Source organism: Cyprinus carpio, chromosome A21, assembly GCF_018340385.1.
Source record: "Cyprinus carpio isolate SPL01 chromosome A21, ASM1834038v1, whole genome shotgun sequence".
Lineage (NCBI taxonomy): Eukaryota > Metazoa > Chordata > Actinopteri > Cypriniformes > Cyprinidae > Cyprinus > Cyprinus carpio.
Genome location: NC_056592.1, coordinates 21,618,882 through 21,631,767, shown reverse-complemented (window position 1 = coordinate 21,631,767; position 12,886 = coordinate 21,618,882). Strand labels below are relative to the sequence as shown.

Genomic DNA, 12,886 nt, shown 5'->3' with positions numbered 1-12,886 from the left:
TATGGATGGTAACTGTAATATTATTACTGAAATCTTATTAGAAATGAATTACACTACGAGTTACTGTATAAAGTTATATTATAACTGTAACTAGTTACTGCCCAACACTTGTCATTAATTACTCACCCTCACTTCGTTCCAAACACATAAGACCTTCGTTCATCCTCTAAACACAAATGAAGATATTTTCAATGGAATCCGAGAGCTTTCTGAGCCTCCATAGACAGCAATGCAACTGACACATTCAAGGCCCAGAAACACAGTCAGGACATCATTAAAATAGTCCATGTTCATGATACACCAGGAGAAGCTAGTTCTGCTCCTTCCTGCAGACTTCAGTTCCAACCCTGGTCCTGCAAACCTTTTACTGTGGCCTGTTGCATGAAGCTAGCTGAACAAACTCTGAGTTTCAGAGTAAGTATAGACTTGACAAAACCAAACAAATCCAGCCTGGCTTAGATCAGGTTCTGCGGGCTTACAAATCTCGATATAAACATTCTCTGTCAACTCAAGAGTGTGATCCAGAGTTATTTATAAAAATACAAAACGTTTTTTTACATTTTACATTATTTACTTTAATAATTAATTATACTGTATTATATTTACATTTATAAGGATGCTGTATACATTTATCAGACGCTTAAAAGCAACTTACAGTGCATTCAGGCTAACATTTTTTTTTTAACTAATGTTCTCTGTGAGTATAGAACACAAAATTTTTTGCTGTTATAGCGATGTTCTCTACCACTGAGCCACAGGAACACTAGTATTAATGCTAGTGATTTTTTGCAAAGCAAATCATTAGTAATAATTATAATTATAAATATTAACTATTTTAAGTAATAAAATGCTTTTATAAAAAAAAAAAAAAAAAAAAAAAAATTATATACAGTATTTGTCTTTCAGAGAACACTGGAAACAGATGAATTTTCTTAAAAAATGATCCAAAAGTGGTACAACACATAATGTGAATGTATCAAACTCCCAAAAAAAAAACAAAGTCATGCATGTCAAGTGTGTAATATCATTTATAAAACTCTATCAGCACAGCACCAAACACAAGTCCATAAACATTGGTTGTTTTCCTGAACACTTCCTCCGTCTTCCATTGTTCGAAAAACACCTGCTGTATTCAAATGCAGAAATATACGCTTCACAACAGCATCATGAAGTCTCTGCATGACTGGAACTAGGGGATGTCTGTGCATGAATATGTCCTTTAATAAAACTCCTGATGAGCACTGATGCTTTTTTGTGATATAAGCATTAGGAAGACACCAAGTACAGTTTATGAAGCTTGAAAAAGAGAACACAATGCTTTATCAATACGACTATTTTCAACTATTATTTTTATTATTGGTTCTGTGTATATATATATGGGTTGCTGGAAGATCTAAATGTATTAATTACAAGCCTATAATTAAAACAAAGTTGCATCTTCTGCAAAAAAAAAAAAATATATATATATCACTGCAAAGTCTTAATATTGATCCAGGTGCCATTTCTGTATGTGTGTGGGATAAAGAGTTAAAGAGGTGAGTGCATGTGCATGATGGAGAAGGACACCGCAATCTGCAAGTAATCCTGTAAGACAGAAAGAAAGACATTTTATTACATTACATGCAACTTACATCAAACTAGCATTTCCACTTGTGCAAACAGAGTTAAACTGAATTATTAGGACTTTGATGTGAGACTGTGTTTAGGGTTCTTACTGATGGGGCTTTGGGGAGATTTTAAGACAAAGATTAAGTAAACAACAATTGCTGTGCAAATTCTAACCGCATGAATGTTTGATAAAGGGGTTCAAACTAACACAGACCTACCAAATGTCTGCCTTTACAGCTTTCTGTCATCTGTTTCTGAATGAATACCTCTCCACTAACACGACTGGGCTGACTGCTTCCTTTAGGTCTTTTCAGCTAAAATATGTATTAAAAAAAGGGAGAGAAAATAAAAATAGCATTATATAGAGAATTTAAGATATAAACGGATATGAATGAACTGCAAGATGGAAAAAATACTGAGTTAAATTACAGTTTTTGGATTTTACATTAAAAGGTTTTAAAAGCAAGGTACAGTAAGTGTTGTGATTACTGTGATATATTATGTTGTAAAAGCACATCAAAACTACCATTACAGTGGTTAAACCATAGTAAGTTTGGCGATTACTGTGCTATTAATACATGTATCACAGTAAAACTAGTTACTGCAGTAAAAGTGTGGTAAGTGTTGTGGTTACTGTGCTTTATCTTCCAATATCACAGTCAAACCACAGTTACTGCGGTAAAAGCATGGTATGTGTTGTGGTTACCATGATTTTATTACAAGTACAACTTACATCTTTGAACCTGATATGAATATGATTCACTGATGAAAGATCTATGGCACGTCACATGTGTTCATTCAGTTAAATGCAAAGACAGTTTCGGATGACGGATGTAAAACAGCGAACAAACATAAGGCGCTAATCTGATTAATAAAGACAGAATAGATTTTATAACAAACATTAAGACAGCGTATTTACGACTACTCACCCAACGTGCGGCACACATGAACTGATGGCAAATATCGCGATGTGTGCTGAATGAGACTTCTTGAATGTGATTTCATAGCGATGAACTTCCCATGCGTCGTGGTACTCTTGTGAATGGCGGCGGAGACTGACACGGAAGAGAAGAAATTATTGAATAAAGGCGTTATTTTTGTTTTCTTTGCACACAAAAAGTATTCTCATAGCTTCATAAAATTAAGGTTGAACCACTGAAGTCACATGGACTATTTTAACAATGTCCTTACTACCTTTCTGGGCCTTGAATGTTTCAGTTGCATTGCTCTCTGTGGAGGCTCAGAAAGCTCTTGGATTTCATCAAAAATATCTCAATTTGTGTTCCGAAGATGAACGAAGGTCTTATGTGTTTGTAATGACATGAGGGTGAGTAATTAATGACCGAATTTTCATTTTTGGGTGAACTAACCCTTTAAATGGAAACATTTACATTTTCTAAGAGGAAATCACTGAAAAACCTCAAAGCAATATTCAATCTGTACTGAAAGACTCAAGTGCCCTGTTTTTTTTTTTTTTTTTGTTATTTTATGGCAATGACAGTACTGTTTTCTAAGCATTTATGGACTGGAGTGCTGTGGATTACTTGTGGACTATTGTGATGTTTTTATCAGCTGTTTGGACTCTCATTCTGACGGCACCCATTCACTGCAGAGCATCCATTGATGAGACACTGATGCAGTGCTACATTTCTCCAAACCCGTTCCCATGAAGAAACAAACTCAACCTAATCTTGGATGGCCTGAGCCTACATTTTCAGCAAACTTTCATTTTTGGGTGAACTATTAATTAAAGCACTTACTTTAGCCCCTTTACAGTCTTTAATAATATAATCAAGTTATTATAATTTAGCGTTAATTGTTTAGACATCATAACGCAGATAAGTTAAATCTAAAATGATTAGAATCTTTTCAATTAAATTTTTACATTTAAATTCAAAGTTTTAAAATCTTAAAATGACCATTAATTTAGATTATTCTCTCTTAATCTATGAAATCTGAATAGTCTTGCTTGAAGTTCTGCCTGACAACCGCTTTGAATTTCAGGTACCAGGTATAGATGAAGACAGGAAGATAGACAAGAACATATACTATAATACAGGAATAAATAGCAATCGAAGTGAACTCAATCCACCCTGACAGAATCTGTGGAGAAGAAAACAAACAATAATATATTATTCATAAGAAACAATAAAAAGTGTTCATTCAAATCATTATTCATTATTTGTCACACTTTGTCCTGAACTCTTTCATTCATCAAATAAACAACACGTTCAAAATGAGATTGAAAAATCAATGTTCAGTGAATAATCAGATGTTCATTACTAAAACATCTTGGCAGTAAACTGGAGAAAAACTGGAGACTTTTACAAATGTTATATGCCTTCAAATATTGTTGTAAATTTGCTCCAACAGCAATTTTTTTTATTGCATTACAAAAGAAAAAAAAAATTCTGTAATTTAATTCCATGTTATTATAATGCAAAAAGAATATAAATCTGAAGTATATAAATGTCATGAAAAAAAAAATCTCTTTAAGTGTGTCTCAATGCATTTATGGAAAAAGGACATTTAAATTACTATTTTGTTACCCTTTTTGGCAGTAACATTACAAATATCAATCTATTTCTGGCAATGCATTTTAATGTTAAAGTAGGGTATGGGCATGTTATGACCTTACAAATCCACACTGCATTTTGCTATATTTGTCATATTTCAATTAAAATGCAACCCTAAGTGTCCTATCCGTTAGTATAAATGCATTTTGAGAAACATAACGTTTCTGCTACAATTTTTGCTTGGACATGTTAAACATAACTCATCAGTATAAGTAATTTTCATTTTAATTTAACGTACATTATATAACTGAATTTTCAAACTGAATATTGCTACACATACGCTTCCATACAACAGTAACGTTCCTTTGTAGTGTCCTTGCATATCTCATACACTTGGCCAGTAATGCATTTTTTAATTTTTAAGGATTATTCCCAAAACATATTGTGGCCATAATTTTGAAACAATGTATTTTGAAACGGTTTATTTTGATAATGAGGACATGGAAATCATTTTCTGTGGTAACTGACATTGATAATTGCAATATGTTGGTCTTTGTGATAATGAAAATGTTTGTTGTAACATTTAAAATATTTAAGAATTTTTACTACCTTTTTACTACTAAATTTTATAAATTTTTCCCATTCCTTAACCTAACAGAAGAGTTGTTTTTACCGCCATGTATATCCCTTAAAAAAATTGAGATTTTGTACAGAAAACCCTTTATCTTACTAAATGTTTTTCCTGGTTTACCCCTATTGGATATGGGAAAATGTTACACATAAAAAAACAAAAACACTAAACTGCATTATGGAAATACTGTAATAATACTGTATAGCATTTGTGTGTTTATGTATATTTCAGTAGATACACAATGCAGAAGGTATAAAGCCACTGATGGGATTTTCATATCAGTTCACATCAGTGTTTCTGGTAGATGTCTTCATGTGAACATTTTGGAAAGAGATAAAACATTTTTAAATAAATCTAGTGTTTGTTTTAGCTACCAATTTTTAAATTTTGTGTTTTAGCGTTTATGCCAAAGATTCATCAAAATGTGTGTAATTCACCAAGTATATAGGACTAAACGGCACACAAGTATGTTTTAGACCCTCATTTGCTGACTGTGCATTCGCTTATGAAAGTCATCGTGTCGGTTTTATTTGATTTACTGTATTGTTAACACTTTGGTAGTCACTTAGTTATTCCATTTCTAACATAAGCTGTTTTTAAAAACTGGCATAACAAATAATCTGAGACCACCAACAAGTACATCTTTGTTTTGTTCCTGAATGAATCAGTTGAAAGAATGATTCAATGACTCCCATCATTTGTCGCCACCTACTGGCGTAATAATTTAACACCGAGAAAGAGTCACTGTAAAATCCTCCCACTAAAACACTTTCTGAAAGTTGTTATTATCCTGGGGTATGTTTGTGTTTTGTGCGTGTGGTGTAGCGATACAGAGCACAGAGTCGTTAGACAGAAAGCACAGCTTTATTGACTGCACTGGTCGACCACAGCCGAGCGCTGGCGATGATGGGACTGGAGCTGTTATTAAGGCATCACAAACAGCATGCACATACAGTCACATGAACATTATATTGCTCTAAAGACTGCTTAACATGGAAAATGTACAAAAAGGAAAAAATAGGTTTTTGCACTGATGAAAAATACTTGTCTTTTTTCCTTCTATAAAGATTTCCAATACAAGAAAATAAATAATCGCAAAAAAAAGCCTAAAATAATTTAAAATAGCTCTTCTTTTTTTTTTCTAATTATATGTTCAATAGTTTTCTCTGCTATTAACAAATGGCACAACATTCTTTGAAACAAAGAACATAGAAGGATAAACTCCTGCAACATTCATATCATCGTATCCTAACCGTGTCGAGCGGAAGATGTTGACAGATTTACAGGACACGTGTGATTCTTAATGGACTACAAGTGCTTCACCTCTCCTGCGCCTCGTTTACTCTTTCAAGAGAGAACGACAGAAAAAACTGCTCGGTCACAGGGGCATGTGGGAAAATTTTGCTGCATAGTAAACAAGACTGGAGAGAGAGAGAGAGAGAGAGAGAGATTGATATGACAGCAAAAGCTGCAGCTGGATAAGCGAGGGTTCGACACGTCAATAAACGGATCCTCTGGAAGTGAACGACAACACTGAAAGATATTCAGGTGAAGCTTGTGAGGGTCATACTTCACCAAAATCCATTAAAGAAACCCTTAAAAGCTTAAAAGTAGAAGTACTTTTTGTAATGAATCGTATTCATGCTGATTTCAATAATAACAAGATGTCCAGACATCTTCACAAATGCAAAAAAAAAAAAAAGGTACTGGTCCTACAAATTGGCTTCACTTTATTTCTGTGGATGAATTATGACTTTTCTTCAATAGTCAGTTCCACTAGAGGAATGAATGGGCCGTCATTCAGCCAATCGATATATTCCTTGTCACTTTCTCCATGATGTGAGAAGGAAAGAACCACACGATGTGCTCAAGACTAACCACTTAATCCGAAAGAACAGTTGGATCTTAGGGGTGTGCGATATGCATCTTCTAGGATAATTTACTAATTGTTTTAAGGATACGAGAGCTGATGTTAAGTGTGTCACTCACTTGGCACAAAACCAGCCTAGTAGAATGCAGTCAGAATGACCCGAAATTCAAGATTTAAGGTCAAAAAATCTTTATGAGTTTTAATCTTATATGGTAGTTTGGCAATATCACACGAGCACAAGTGCCGTTTTCCCAAATATCAGCACACTTGCAAATGTGATATTGATTTTACGCAGGAATTTTAAATTAAATGAGTTAAAAGACACAGTATTGTCTGTTTTTGCTCAATTTTGTGTAATGAAAATAGTTTCAAACAAAGCCACAGCAAAACCGTTTTGTGCTCTTCTTTACTGAATGTGTGCATGTTTCTGAACGAATGGTTTGAGGGAATGATTCAATGACTCTGTCATTAAGACAAGTGACTTACTGCCACCTACTGGTGGTTTTAGTTTTTATACTTACAGTATTGTTTTATTTTTATTGTGTCCTAACCAGATGAAACGCGATGCTGTGATAAAAGGTATCCTTTCCATGTTAATCTGAGTTTTTGTCGTGACCAGCGACAGCTTTTTAGAAACAGTTTCTATTTTCTGGAACAACAGTCGTAGCTGGAACAACAACATACAAACTATGACGATGCTAATCTTACGACCTGATTATGAGCTTAATTTAATGTTAAAAGTGTGTAATGTGAGTCTGAATATCATTTTGAATAACCGTGAAAAATGATGCAAGATCTTGAAAAAAATAAATAAATAAAAAGCTAACATGAACGTTAAAACTGTGAACTCAATGTGATCCAATGTGTATTCCATAAAGATGTTATCAGTTGCTCAGTATGTACTTTTAATAATGTTTAAAAGGTTTATTACAAGCATGTATTTCGTTGGGAATGCAGTGCACTTTCAGAGAGAGCCCTCCCACATGCTTCTGATTGGCTGTGATATTTGATTGATTTTGTCACTTCGCATTCTGAAAATCTTGGCATCGCTCACCTGGTTAGGACACAGTGTTTGTAACTACAGTGTAATTGCATTCAGGCCACCTTTAAAGCTGCACCGAACAGTCTGTGTAAATATTTATAAATGCCTCTTGAGGTGGAAAATTAATGGAAAAGTAAATTTTTGTCACTGCTGCCAACTAACAGAATATGAACGTCTTTGTGAGCCATGACGGGCCTAAACCAGCCAACGTACCAGCACAAAAACACACTACATCTCGTCTAATTCTCAACAAAACTCTTTGAAATGTCATTTCAAAATGTCATTTTTCATCAATATCGCACACCCCTTGATGGTCTTGATGATTTCCAGCTATTCACCCTTCCAGGGAAAGCCAACAGTAGAGACAAATGAATAACCAAGTGCAAAGACTAGTCACCCTTTGTCGTTTCAGCGGATGGCTCTCTAACAACACACGAGTGTCAAGATCTACTCCGTCATTCTCCTTCTAATACGTTGTGGGAGGAAAATGATTGCACAGAAGCTGAACATTTACAGAGATTACGTAGAGTATATGTTATAGTTTTGGTACACGAACGGCAACGAAGCATGATAAAGCAGCTTGAACTCTTGCAGGAGGCTGAAACTAAGTCACTAAAGGCACAGTATTCCATGTCAGCGTTGGGTGCATACTGAACCAGAGAACGGCAAATGACCAGCGCTATGATTAGTCCCTATTAAAGCAGCTAAGATACATGAAATCTGTACAGGTCGCTGTCTGTGGTCTGTACGGATACAGTAGACGGCTGTCGCGATTTAAGCCAGCGAAGGACTGAAGCAATTCATCCAACGCGGCGTTGTTCCAAACCCAAACGACTCTTCTGTGGAACACGAAATGACAGTGACTTGTGTGCGGTATTCTAGTCTTCTGATGAAAAATCCTTTGGTTACGATGCTGTTCGCAAATTTGCCACAACGTTGGAGATCTACGGTGACTTGAGAAGGATTTCAGTAAATTAAACACTTAAATTTGGGCTGAGCATCGTAAGACACCAGAAGACTCGGAATGTAGCGCATGGACTATTTTTGGACCCATTCGCTTTCACTGTATGGAAAAGAACAGCAAAACAGGTTTGGAACGACAAGACTGAATACAGAACTGTCCTTGTTTGGGTGAACTAACCCTTCAAATCACTGACACGCATCACGTACGCTACATATCAGTTGCTTTTGTCTCAAACGAGACATTTCTGGACAGCTCACGTCTGTGATTGCTGATGAGGACGATTCTAGATTGATGATGCGATCCAGGAGTGTACGGGTGGATATCAGTGCACGCTGAGATCTTCAGAAGATCCAGACACAAAGTTTACATCCACTTCAGAGCATATGCTGACTTACTTTTCTTTGGCATCATCATACAAAATAAAAGAAACTCAGTGTTTCATCATTACACTGTGAGAAGATCATCTCAAAACGTGACGTTTTGGCAAAGAAACCTTGTTGTTCGTGAATGTACAGGTTTAAGCTTTTCAGATGATTGCAATCACTTCTTCGCTATAACCCTGAGATAAACACCATGGGTTGATTCATAGACGTCACAATCAGAGGGAAAACATTAGCAAAGCCTGAGGACACTTTGTAAGTGTGAATCCAATTTGACTGACGGACGTCGGTTCATGAACAGCACTTTGCTAAAGCAGTATTGATGATTTTAGCATTGTTGGGTCGACGCTGTTTTCTAGGCACCTAGAATCTCTACGACTTTGACATCTACATACAAGCTTTTGGACCAAGCAGGTATTCGTTTCTGATTGCCATCGTTGTATTAAAACAGTTGAACATGTTGATTATTCGTTTGATTTGGGGGGCTACAGAAGGCACACTTTAATGGAGAACGACAAAGGTTCTTTCTGAACAAATGAACTGAAACAAGTGGGAAAGAAAGTGCCAGATACGAAAGTGAATCTCACAAAAGATCGCCCATAAAACTCTGGACATTTTATTTAGTTGTAACTGGAACTATCACAAGTGGTCCCAATGGAGTTGCATGACTATTTTAAATTTTTGTTTATTTTTTTTAAAGTGATTATCTCCATCTGTTAGTATTGCAAAACCACCAATTTTTATTTTACTTTGTTTAACCGCGGTGGTCGTCTTTGTGTCATGGCGCACAACAAATTTTGGGTCATACAGACATTTATAGAAACCTCAGTATCTTAGCTCATGATGGTCCTGAAGCTCACCGAATTAAAAACTGATCTTAAATGCATCTTTCAAGATACATGAACATTAACATTCTTTAAGTCCAAATGCAAACAGCAATTAAGGGGCTAAGCACAACATGAGAATGAGAATGAGAATGAGGAGCAAGCATGGCATTTTAACGACATGACATTTTAAGGTGATTTAACACAAACTGGCTGAAAACCATCAGTTCAGCCGATTATGGCATAATTGGAAAAGATGTTCTATGCATGATCCAAGGAATCTATCATCAAGATAAGTGTCATGACAATAGGCAAAATTAATCAAAAGCTATTAAAATTTTTGGAAATTTAATTATAATGTTTGACCACGAGGTGGTACTGCCACAAAACATTATGAATACGTTTAGGGAATTGTGCCGAAGACACATACCACGTTTCGTAACAATTCGCCAATGCATTCGAGAAATATAGCATTTTTTTGTCAAAATTCGAAATGGCAGATGCCCAAAGTTGCCGACATGGGAAACTGGGAACGATTTGATTCTGCATGCTGCTCTGAATGTGAAGAGACCAGTCTTGTGATTTTTAAAGATACTGAGGTTTCAATAAACAGCCTCAAATTTTTGGTGCGCAATGACACAAAGATGACCACAGTGATTAAACGAAGTAAAACAAGTACAAAACTGGTGTCTTGCGATACCAACAGACAGAGGAAATCACTCGCAAATCCGACAAGCAACCAACTTTACAGCTTCGGACCACTCGAGATGGATTGAACAGATTATCAAAAATATGCTCAATCGTCACACGGCTCTTAAAACAGGCTTCATGTTCGTGAGATTCACCCATGATGGAAGCTGATCTGTCCACTGGCACACGTAAGAATTACGCTCAAGTGTCCGTGTGATTCTGGTACATCTAGTCTCTGTAAAAGCGAATGAGGCGGTGGATACGACAGGTACATGTGTGCTACATTCCCCAACGGCTATTTGTGCTTATTTGTGTCATATTTTCTCTGTACATCATTTTATAGTAGCCGCATCCTCTGGAGACACACCACAGATGTATTTATATAAAACAAACACACCCTGAACAGACGTCATAATGCCCACGTCACCGTCCCTGTTCCAGGACAGAGCCTATTGCTTCCCAAGAGGACACATTTGACAGTGTTCATGTAGACTTTTTCGTTTCTTCTTGTTTGTCAAGCACAAATGGTTATGGTTGCATAAATGTAGGCGACGGACTAACATACTCTGACACAAAGTGAGAAAAGAACACACGCCTTTACATCTGAAGGTCTAGAAACTACAGCAACACCGCTGCATCCAAAAATGGTTTTAGGAGGCCAGCACGCTCCTCCGCACTACCTCCTCCTTCCCAGCATGCAGTTGGGGCAAGCGCAGCTTCCGGCTGAAAGAGGGTAATTCACTGTCACTCTGTTCCGCGTCAGAGAAATAGCCGTCAGTTTCAGTGTCGTGAGCGGAGATGTTGTTCCCAGTGCTGTTCTGCAGCAGGACCTGCGTCGTGTTGCTCTTAGAGCGTGACTTGCCCTGTCTAGGTAGACGCAGACGCAAGGCCACCTGCGAGCGCTTGTCGCTCTCCGTATCCCCATCGTCCGCGCCAGCGTCCCAAGAGCCATGCTCCTCGGAAATGTGGCACGAGTCCATTTTGGATATGGCTGGCTGCAGAGGGTCCGGCCTGCCTTCGCTGCTGCGGGTGTGATGGTGGTGTACGTGGCGTACTCTTTCTCCTCGTTTGGGACGTTGGTCCTCAGGACAAACCTTGCCTTTGACTGCGGATCCGATTCTTGGGAGCGAGACGGACTTCCTGCGGCTGCGCGGCGCACCCCTCGGCTTGCGGCCCTGCTGGGGCGTTTTCCAGGTGGACTTGATGGAGTGGTCCATCATGAGGCTGAGCAGGTTCTCCTCGCCCTGCAGGAGCTGGTCTGACAGGAGGCTGGCGGAGGGGTCGCGGCTCTCTTCGGATAGAGACCACTGGCTCAGCATGTTATCTGCCGTGATGTGAACCGACTGAGCCAGCCAGCTGTCAAAAAGCGAGCCGTCCAGCGGGAAGGATTTGGAGAAACCTGTGGACGAGATATACATTCAGTATTCAGTCCGTGTCAAACCCAGCTAATACCATCTGAACCAGCTTATCAAGGCGTCCAGAGGCCTGGTGCATGAAGCCGGTTTTAGTTTTTACCCACGTACGTTTGCGTTTAGTTTGAGCAAACCCTTGAGTTTTCGAGCTCAAGAAGGTGGGTTGGTTTTAAACGGGTTTCGTCTCCACAGTAACTTGCGCTACACTGCTACTGCAATTTTTGGAAATTGAGATTTATACATCACCTGAAAGCTGAATAAATAATCTTTGCATTGATGTATGGTTTGTTAGGAGGACAATATTTGGCTGAGATACAACTATTTGAAAATCTGAGGGTGCAAAAAAAATTTCAATATTGAGAAAATCACTTTTAAAATTTTCCAAATTAAGTTTCTTACACTACACTTTGTCTTGTTTCCAGCCAAAATATCTACAAATTCTTAAATCAAGAAGTATTTTCTAGACAAGTAAAAATTATTGTCTTGTTTTCAGAAAAAACAAGTTGAATTTAAGTGAGTTTTTGCTTGAAACAAGCAAAATAATCTGCCAACGAGGGGGCAAAAAATCGAAAAACTGAGAAAATCATCTTTAAAGTTGTCCATATGAACTTCTTAGCAATGCATATTACTAATCAAAAATGAAGTTTTGATATATTTACGGTAGGAAATGTACAAAATATCTTCATGGAGCATGATCTTTACTTAATATACTAATGATTTTTGTCATAAAAGAAAAATTGATAATTTTGACTCATACAATGTATTTTTGGTTATTGCTACAAATACACCGAGCGACTTAAGACTGCCTTTGTGCTCCAGGGTCACATATATATTACCTTTATAAATTTAGAGAACATGTATGTGAAACATTTTTACATTTTCCTCCACATGCCATGTAGAGTATTGACTTGCTCATGCAAACAGCACGCAGCTCTCCCACTGAACAGGG

The 12,886-nt window shown here is 37.2% G+C and overlaps 1 protein-coding gene and 1 long non-coding RNA gene across 5 annotated transcripts in view; both read right to left on the bottom strand.

Moving 5' to 3' along the window:
• Positions 1 to 1,012: 1,012 nt before the first annotated feature.
• On the bottom strand, positions 1,013 to 2,748 carry LOC109070330. The gene is made up of 3 exons (XR_006153097.1): positions 2,538 to 2,748; positions 1,827 to 1,922; positions 1,013 to 1,584 (listed from the first exon to the last, which is right to left on the bottom strand). It is a non-coding gene; the product is annotated as an uncharacterized LOC109070330 (long non-coding RNA).
• A 2,852-nt stretch (positions 2,749 to 5,600) lies between these two features.
• LOC109074323 (protein Jade-1-like) overlaps positions 5,601 to 12,886 on the bottom strand; it is a 45,142-nt gene continuing 37,856 nt past the window's right edge. For all 4 annotated transcript variants that reach the window (XM_042711318.1, XM_042711315.1, XM_042711317.1 and 1 more), the window contains one exon: positions 5,601 to 11,924. In XM_042711318.1, coding sequence (XP_042567252.1) covers positions 11,176 to 11,924 — 749 coding nt within the window. In that variant the 3' untranslated portion in view covers positions 5,601 to 11,175. The remainder of the gene's footprint in view (positions 11,925 to 12,886) is intronic.